Below are 8590 nucleotides of genomic sequence, written 5' to 3'. Positions count from 1 at the left end.
CATGCGCTACCATGCCCAGCTCATTTTGATTTATTGTAGAGATGAGGTCTCACCAAGTTGCCCAGGTGGGTCTTGAACCCGTGGGCTCAGGCAATCCACTCACCTCAGCCTCCCAAAGGCGCGGGATTACAGGCTGGGCCACCGAGCCCGGCTGGCTACAGCTTTATCCTTGCCTTAGACCTCCTCCCCAGCCTTCGGTCCCCCCGTACCCAGCCCCAGAGGGTCTTTTTCCACCCAGGACCACACCTGTCCCGGCCCCCCAGGGTCACATATGGGATGTGCAGTTGGCCTCGGTCCCCATTCCTGGGGACCCCGAGTCAAGTTGGCCTGTCCATGTGGCTGTTGCCCCCAGGTGCAAACCTTCCCATTCCTGGGCCGCGTGGCCGGCCTTCGCTCCAACATCCGGGACTCGTCATTCCAGTCCAAACAGATGGGCCGGCGGGACACCAAGGTGGTCAGCATGGTGGGCCGCGTGCAGATGGACATGCTGCAGGTACGGCTGGGCCGGGTGGGTCCTGGCCTCGGGCGGCCACCGCCCAGGCCCCTGCCCACTGCCTCGCCTGCTTAGGTGCTGCTGCGGGAGCACAAGCTCCGCTCCTACACGCTCAACGCCGTGAGCTTCCACTTCCTGGGTGAGCAGAAGGAGGACGTGCAGCACAGCATCATCACCGATCTGCAGGTGCCACCGCCCCTTCTGGCCTCTGGCCTCCGCCTCCACCTTCTCTACCTCTCACTTCAGCTTTGTGCCTCAGCCTCTGACCTCACCCTTCACCTGCTTCTGTGACCTCACTTTCTCTGACCTCTGACTCCAGATTTCTGCCCGTTCCTGTGACCTCAGTCACCATGATTTCTGCTCCTGCCCTGAACCCTAGAGTGCACTGGCCCTCCAAACGCCTCCTCCCTCTGACCTTGTTGACGCTCTGACCCCTCTGCCTTAGTACCCCCCTGACCCTTGCCTGCTACCTAGGTATTCGGAAAACCCCCCGCCATTCTACCTCCCAGGCCCTCCCCGGCCATCCCCAGCCCTGCTTCCTCCGCCGTACCACCTCCTGCCCCTCCTTGCTTCCCAATACCATGGATGCCTGCCCCCAGAACGGGAACGACCAGACCCGCCGCCGCCTGGCCGTGTACTGTCTCAAGGATGCCTTTCTGCCACTGCGGCTGCTGGAGCGGCTCATGGTGCTGGTAAACAGTGTGGAGATGGCACGGGTCACTGGTGTGCCCCTCAGCTACCTGCTCAGCCGCGGCCAGCAGGTCAAGGTCGTGTCCCAGCTGCTGCGGCAGGTCAGTGGGCCGACCCCGGGCCATACCCTGTCTACCCTGCGCCCCACCCAGGGACCCTGCCAGACGTTCCCCGGCCCCAGGCTCCTGTCACTCCCCAGGGGGTCACTCCCTGCGCCCCCTCTAGGCCACGGCGCCCTGGATTGCCCCCTCTGCCAGGCCCTGCCCACACCCCTCTCCCACCTTCTCCCTCCAGGCCATGCACGAGGGGCTGCTGATGCCCGTGGTGAGGTCAGAGGGCGGCGAGGACTACACGGGAGCCACCGTCATCGAGCCCCTCAAAGGGTGAGGGTGAGGCCTGAGGCGGTGCAGGGTGGTGGCGTGAGCTCCCGGCTTGACTCCTTGTTCCTCCCTCCAGGTACTACGACGTCCCCATCGCCACCCTGGACTTCTCCTCGCTGTACCCGTCCATCATGATGGCCCACAACCTGTGCTACACCACGCTCCTGCGGCCTGGAGCCGCCCAGAAGCTGGGGTGGGCGCCTGCACGGGACCCATGTCCCCGAGGCCGGCCCAGGGCTCCCTTTAGGGCTCCCAGTCTTGAGGGGAGACAGGCCAGACCCAACATGGGGAGGCGAAAGGGTGCTTGGGACCCAAGTGTGCTCACGCCCACTGCCTTCACCCAGGCTGACCGAGGACCAGTTCATCAGGACGCCCACCGGGGATGAGTTTGTGAAGACGTCAGTGCGCAAGGGGCTGCTGCCCCAGATCCTGGAGAACCTGCTCAGCGCCCGGAAGAGGTGGACGAGAGCTCCCCAGCTCAGGCTCCAGCCACTCTGTGGTTGCGGCTCCTCACAGGGCATCCCAGAGCTGCCAGGCCACACTCACCTGCTGCTGTGTGTGAATTAGAACAAGGACCCCCTCCAGGCAGCTCCCAGTCACTCCCTTGGCCAGAAGCCTCTGAGCAGTGCACGGCACACCCAACTGTACATGGCACCCTTTCCAGAAAAGCACCCTGACCAGCGTCCCAGCCTCTCGCCAGGTCTCTAGTCTCCCTGAGTCCTGGAGCGCCACCTGAGTGGCCCTTACCCCATTCCCTCCCAGGGCCAAGGCCGAGCTGGCCAAGGAGACAGACCCCCTGAGGCGGCAGGTGCTGGACGGGCGGCAGCTGGCGCTGAAGGTGAGCGCCAACTCTGTGTACGGCTTCACGGGCGCCCAGGTGGGCAAGCTGCCATGCCTAGAGATCTCACAGGTGAGTGCCAGCCTCTGCGTGCGAGACAGCTGTGGAGGGCGGGGGTGGGGTGGGGTGCTGCGTCGGAGGCTGGCCCTCTGGAGAGGAGGCCAGTGTGGCTGGAGCAACTGGTTTGTTGAAGAAATGCTTCCTGAGCATGAGCTGTGGGTCAGGCCTGGCTCGCACCCTGGGGACACAGAGGGAACAGCATGGATGGCATGCCTGTCTTCCTGTAGCTCCCAGGCTAGTGGAGACACGGGACAGCAGCCAGTGTGCTCAGGACATGGGTGATTTGAAGGCTCTGTAGACGAGCAGGGGTGGGGCGTGGGCACCTTGAGAGGGCAGTGCTCACACAGGGCTAGTGACACAAGGGCACAAAGCCGTGCTGCTCACTCGTTGCCCCATCACGCAGCCCCCTGACGGACCCCTGGCCCCGGCCAGCTATGCCCACTGCTGCCTCCTGTCTACGAGGCTTAAGGGATGGAGATGGATTCCCCTCCTGCTGCTGGGGGAGCAGGGCCGTGGCTCTGCACAGGGGCCTGGACAAGGCTTCAGTGCTTGATCACTGCGTCCCCAGCTGGGTCCCCTGGCCTCAGGGCCCGGCTCAGGGGAAGGAGTGGGCAGAAAAGCCCACTGTCACCCCAGTGTCCCCAGCAGCATCCCAAGCTGCTCCCACAGTAGCTCTGCTGCTTCACAGGAAAACAGGCTTGTGAGCCTTAGGGAGTCCATGTGTCTGAGGCTCTGCCAAGCCAAGGTCATTGCCTCCGTTCCTGGCCTGCCAGGGCCTCCGGAGGGGCTTCCTGCCCAGCCCTCTCCAGTAGAGTTTGGGCCCCAGCGCTTTCCAGACTAGTGGTGTGCCTCTGCTTGCTTGGTTACCTCCAGCCACAGGGAGCTCACTCCCTACCTGGGCACATGGCTAGGGTAGAAGGACTGGAAAAATTGCCAGTGAGAGGGCCTCCAGTGGGCAGGGCCTGTGCACAACCACCCCCTGCAGTTCTGGGGCCCCCAAACGACTCAGGTTGAAGGGTTTGCGAGAAGTAGTCAGAACGCAGCAAAGCTGCTAGACTCACGAATGTGCTTTAATACAGCAAAGGGGTCAGCAGAGAGAGGGGGTGCACAGGGCAGGTCGTCAGAAGGACCCGGCGTGTGTCTTCTGATTATCCTCTCCCAGGGGAGTCACACGGCAGCACCTCTCCCAGCACTGATGGGTGACTGCACATGGGCATTGCCATGCGGGGACACTCACCTGAGCCTTGGTGTCCAGGGGTTTTACTGGATGTTGGTCGTGTAGCACGGAGCTCCCATGTGGCTGTACCTGGTTACTCAGTCTCCACCTCCCCAGAGGTCAGGCTGGCACCACGTGGCCCAGGACCCCACCACAAACTGTGATGTCAGCATAAACTCCCTGGTGGGCTCAAGGTCTCGGTCAACAGACACAGCTGCTGGGTGGGACATTCCCAGGGCCTGGTGGTCCCCTTCCAGGAGCCAGGCAGGAGCCGGACCTTCCTTTGGAAGAGACAACTCCCCACTGCCCACCGACCCCCTCCCATTTAGCCTTTCATAGTCCCCAGCCACCTCCCGGCCTCCTTGGGGGAAACAGGCAGATGTTGCCTCCCTGGGACTGCCTCTTACTGACCCCGTTTCCATCTCTCTTCCCCCTCAGCCCTTTCCCTGCATCTCTCTGTTTTGTCTCTTGACCTCTTTCTGTATTCTGTCCCTTGGGCTTGTGGGGGAATGATTCCAGAAAAAGATAAGAAAGGAGAAAAAGGAATCATAGGACAGTGGGCCAAGCGCAAAGCAGAAAGAGTGGTGGAGTGGGTGTTGATACGCAGTGTAAGGACTGCGTGCTTGGGTTGCAGCTGGGTTTTCTGACCAAAGTTATACCAAAGAAAGAGAATTACCCCATCTCTCCTTGATATCCCCACTCCCTGCCTTGGTTTCCTTCAAGCTGTGGGAAAGAAAATTTCTTTTCTTTTTGAGTTGGAGTCTCACTCTGTCGCCCAGACTGGAGTGCAGTGACCGCTCTCGGCCACCGCAGCCTCGACCTGCTGGGCTCCGGCGATCCTTCCGCCTCAGCCTCCCAAGTAGCTGGAACTACAGGCGCGCGCTACCACACCCGGCTAATTTTTTATTTATTGTAGAGATGAGGTCTCACCAAGTTGCCCAGGCGGGTCTCGAACCCTCAGGCTCAGGCAATCCACGCACCTCAGCCTCCCAAAGGCACAGGATTACAGGCTGAGCCACCGAGGGTGGTACCACCCTGGCCCAAGGAGTCAGTGTGTAGGTGGGATCGTGTTTTTTTGCTCAGGGATGGGTGGCCCTGCTAGCTTTCAGGGAGGGGCAGAAACATCAGGGTCTTATACCACAAAGCTGCCCAAATGTCACAGTGTTGGACCCTGGACCGGTGGCCTCCTCAGGCCCGCCTTCCCAGCACATAATGATGACGTCAGTTCCCTATCCAGGCCCAGAGCTTTGAGTCAGGGAACTCCCTTTCCAACAGACCGCGAGGAGCTGCCTAGTAGCCCCATTTTATAGATTTGGAAACTGAGGGTAGGGAGTGGCGTGTTCACCCAAGCCCTTACCACTAGAAAGTGGCAAAGGCAGGCCCCCCAGCCCATGTCTGCTACAGACAACCCTGAGCCTTCACACTGTGTGACTCTGCCCCACAGAGTGTCACAGGGTTCGGGCGTCAGATGATTGAGAAGACCAAGCAGCTGGTTGAGTCCAAATATACCGTGGAGAACGGCTACAGCACCAGTGCCAAGGTCAGAGCTACCCACCTGCAGCCCTAAGGGGCCTGGGGGGGGGCCTGGGGAGGCCTGGCTCATGTGTTCCTGTGCCTCCCAGTCTCACCCTGCTGGCTCTCCTGTGTCTTGGGCCCCAGGGCTTGGCAGAGGGAACCCTGTCTCTCACTCCCCCTCCCCCACCAGGTGGTGTATGGCGACACTGACTCTGTCATGTGCCGGTTCGGTGTCTCCTCGGTGGCTGAGGCGATGACCCTGGGGCGGGAGGCTGCAGACTGGGTGTCAGGTCACTTCCCGTCACCCATTCGACTTGAGTTTGAGAAGGTGTGTGGGTCCCACCCCGCCCCAGGGCTCAGTGGAAGCTAGTGTGGGACTTGCCAGTTTGGGGGTCTCTGGTTCTCTGGGTACCTGCGAAGATTGCATAGGTGCTAGTTTGGGGCTCCCTGGCATATCAGGACTGGGGAGACTCTGATGTTGCTCATGGCCCCTCTGATTTGGACTCCCTCACCACGTTCTCCGGACGCCCCATCATTGGGTTCAGGAGCCCCAGAGTCAGGGTGTTCTGCTGCCTGGGTTCTCCTGAGTTCAGGGCCTTGGTTTTGGAAACCTCCAAAGCTTTGTGCTTTGTTACACAAGATGGCATCTGCTGTTTGAAAACATTGCAGGGAGGTTTGAAGTTTCCAAGTGTCTGTCAGATGTGTACCCTGCCCCCAGGCTGTGTTGGACTTGGCTCCAAGAAGTCTCACACCATATATATTTTTTAAGAGACCTGGTGTTACCCAGGCTGGAGTGCAGTGGCACAGTCATGGCTCACTGCAGCCTCAAACTCGCTGGCTCAGTTGATCCTCCTGGCTCAGTTGATCCTCCTACTTCAGCCTCCCAAGTAGCTAGGACTATAGGAGCACACCTGTCAATTTTTAAAAATTTTTTGTAGAGACGAGGTCTTGCTATGTTGCCCAGCCTCCCAAGTAGCTGGGACTACAGGTGCACGACACCATACCCTGCTTGCTGATTTTTATTTTTTGTAGAGACGCAGTCTTGTTGTGTTGCTCAGGCTGGTCTTGAAGTCCTGGCTTCAAGCAATCCTCCCGCCTAGGCTGGGATTACAGGTTGAGCCATCACACCCGCCCTTAGGTCTTAGGGTCCATCTCCTCAGTTCAGAACTTACCTCCCTGAGAATCCGAGTCCTGCATCTCGGGGCCATCCGACAGCTGCCCTCATTTTCCGGGGGCGGGGGGGTCTCAGACTTGGGACTGGACACCAGTCTTGGTCTTGGCCACGGCGCTTCCCAGGTCTACTTCCCGTACCTGCTCATCAGCAAGAAGCGCTACGCCGGCCTGCTCTTCTCCTCACGGCCAGACACCCACGACCGCATGGACTGCAAGGGCCTGGAGGCCGTGCGCAGGGACAACTGCCCCCTCGTGGCCAACCTTGTCACCGCCTCGCTGCGCCGCCTGCTCATCGACCGGTGTGTGGGACCCTCCACCTGAACCTGGAGTCCAGGCCCAGCCTCTCCTCCCCCAGACCCAGGAGTCCAGGTCCCCGTCCTTCCTCCCCCAGACCTGGGACCCCTTCTCCCTTACCCAGGAGTCCCAGCCTCTGCCTCCTCTTCCCTCAAACCCAGGAGTCCGGGCCCCCGACCCTTCCTCCCCCAGACCCAGGAGTCCAGGTTCCCAGTGTCCGACTTCTTCAGACTGGGGAGTCCAGACCCTCAGCCCCTCTTCCCTCAGGCCCAGAAGTCCACACCCATAGGCCTTCCTCTTAGAACCAGGGGTCCAGGCCCCAGTCCCTCCTCCCCTGGGGACACAGGTGTCAGGCCCAGCTCTTCCTTGGTGGTTAGGCAGTGGAAAGTGCCAGCTGGGACAGCTGTGGGTCAGGCCTGCCTCTGCAACACTGCAGCCTGTGGCTGAGAGGGCCCCTCCTGCCCGGGGCCTCAGGAGTCCGCAGAGTTCATCCTGACCCCAGCCCTGGGGCCCGTGGAGGTGCCTGCCTGGCCCCCAGTGGCCATGGGTGACTCTGGTCCGCCCTTTCTGCAGAGATCCCCAGGGCGCGGTGGCCCATGCACAGGAAGTCATCTCGGACTTGCTGTGCAACCGCATTGACATCTCCCAGCTGGTCATCACCAAGGAGCTGACGCGAGCGGCCGCCGACTACGCTGGCAAGCAGGCCCATGTGGAGCTGGCCGAGAGGTCCTTGTGGGGTCCCATCCAGAAATAGCCCCCCCTTCCTGCCAGCTGGGCCCACCACTTCCTACAGCCCCCCCGCCCCCCACCTGCCCTCACCCATCCGCCCCTGTCTCTACGCAGGATGAGGAAGCGGGACCCCGGGAGTGCACCCAGCCTGGGCGACCGCGTCCCCTACGTGATCATCGGGGCCGCCAAGGGCGTGGCTGCCTACATGAAGTCCGAGGTCAGGCCCACCTGGGCACCCGCCTGCCCAGCCCCCTGTGCTCTCACTTCTGCTTTCCACTGTGGGCGGGCCAGTGGAGAGAGGCGGGTCCCGCCCTGGGTGCTGGCCCTGAGACCCGCTCTGGGTTGGCCTCAGCCCCCTCCAGAGGACACCCATCACTCTGACTCTCCCTTGCTTCCTGCTGTAAAGGGGCCCATCCCTCCTGTACACACAGTGCCCCCCTCGAGTCCCCTGGAGTCATCATTTCCCTGTCCAGCACAGACGCCCAGTAACCTGCCTTTCAGCCCCTGTGACCTCTGACCCCCACAGCCCCTTCCTCATCCTTACTTCCCTTGTGAACTCTGACCCTTGGTGACCAGAGGGCCCCCCAGCATGGGTCAGCCGGTGGCCCCGGGACTCCTCCATGACTTCTTTTTTTTTTCTGAGTTGGAGTCTCACTCTGTCCCCCAGACTGGAGTGCAGTGGTACACTCCTGGCCACCGCAGCCTCGACCTGCTGGGCTCCGGCGATCCTTCCGCCTCAGCCTTCCGAGTAGCCGGAACTACAGACCCATGCTACCACACCCAGCTGATGTTTTGTTTATTGTAGAGACCAGGTCTCGCCAAGTTGCCTGGGCGGGTCTCGAACCCGTGGGTTCAGGCAGTCCACTCACCTCGACCTCCCAAAGTACTGGGATTACAGACTGAGCCATCGAGCCTGGTCTCCTCCATGACTTCTGACCCCCAACGCACATACCCCTAGCCCTGGCGTCTGCCCACACCACTGCCCCACCCTCGGTGGCTCCGGGCCCCTCCCGTGTGACCACGTGTGCCACCCGCAGGACCCCCTGTTTGTGCTGGAGCACAGCCTGCCCATCGACACGCAGTACTACCTGGAGCAGCAGCTCGCCAAGCCACTGCTGCGCATCTTCGAGCCCATCCTGGGCGAGGGCCGTGCGGAGGCGGTCTTGCTGCGTACGGAGTTGCCAGGGTGGGGGGGAGCAGGG

General features: G+C 61.5%; 1 protein-coding gene across 2 annotated transcripts in view; it reads left to right on the top strand.

Moving 5' to 3' along the window:
- POLD1 (DNA polymerase delta 1, catalytic subunit) overlaps positions 1-8590 on the top strand; it is a 26438-nt gene that overhangs the window by 16725 nt on the left and 1123 nt on the right. Inside the window, exons 11-23 of one of the 2 annotated variants that reach the window (XM_008063578.2) lie at positions 353-493; positions 569-679; positions 1093-1284; positions 1478-1566; positions 1640-1756; positions 1908-2021; positions 2326-2473; positions 5122-5217; positions 5383-5520; positions 6489-6664; positions 7233-7385; positions 7503-7605; positions 8426-8558. In XM_008063578.2, the coding sequence (XP_008061769.1) occupies positions 353-493; positions 569-679; positions 1093-1284; positions 1478-1566; positions 1640-1756; positions 1908-2021; positions 2326-2473; positions 5122-5217; positions 5383-5520; positions 6489-6664; positions 7233-7385; positions 7503-7605; positions 8426-8558 (1711 nt within the window). The remainder of the gene's footprint in view (positions 1-352; positions 494-568; positions 680-1092; positions 1285-1477; positions 1567-1639; positions 1757-1907; positions 2022-2325; positions 2474-5121; positions 5218-5382; positions 5521-6488; positions 6665-7232; positions 7386-7502; positions 7606-8425; positions 8559-8590) is intronic. The other variant, XM_021715273.1, reaches the window with a different exon arrangement.

Source organism: Carlito syrichta, unplaced genomic scaffold (genome assembly GCF_000164805.1).
Source record: "Carlito syrichta isolate Samal-C Ts95f unplaced genomic scaffold, Tarsius_syrichta-2.0.1 Scaffold306948, whole genome shotgun sequence".
Lineage (NCBI taxonomy): Eukaryota > Metazoa > Chordata > Mammalia > Primates > Tarsiidae > Carlito > Carlito syrichta.
Note: the sequence above shows the minus strand (reverse complement) of the source record. Positions and strands in the feature narration are given on the sequence as shown.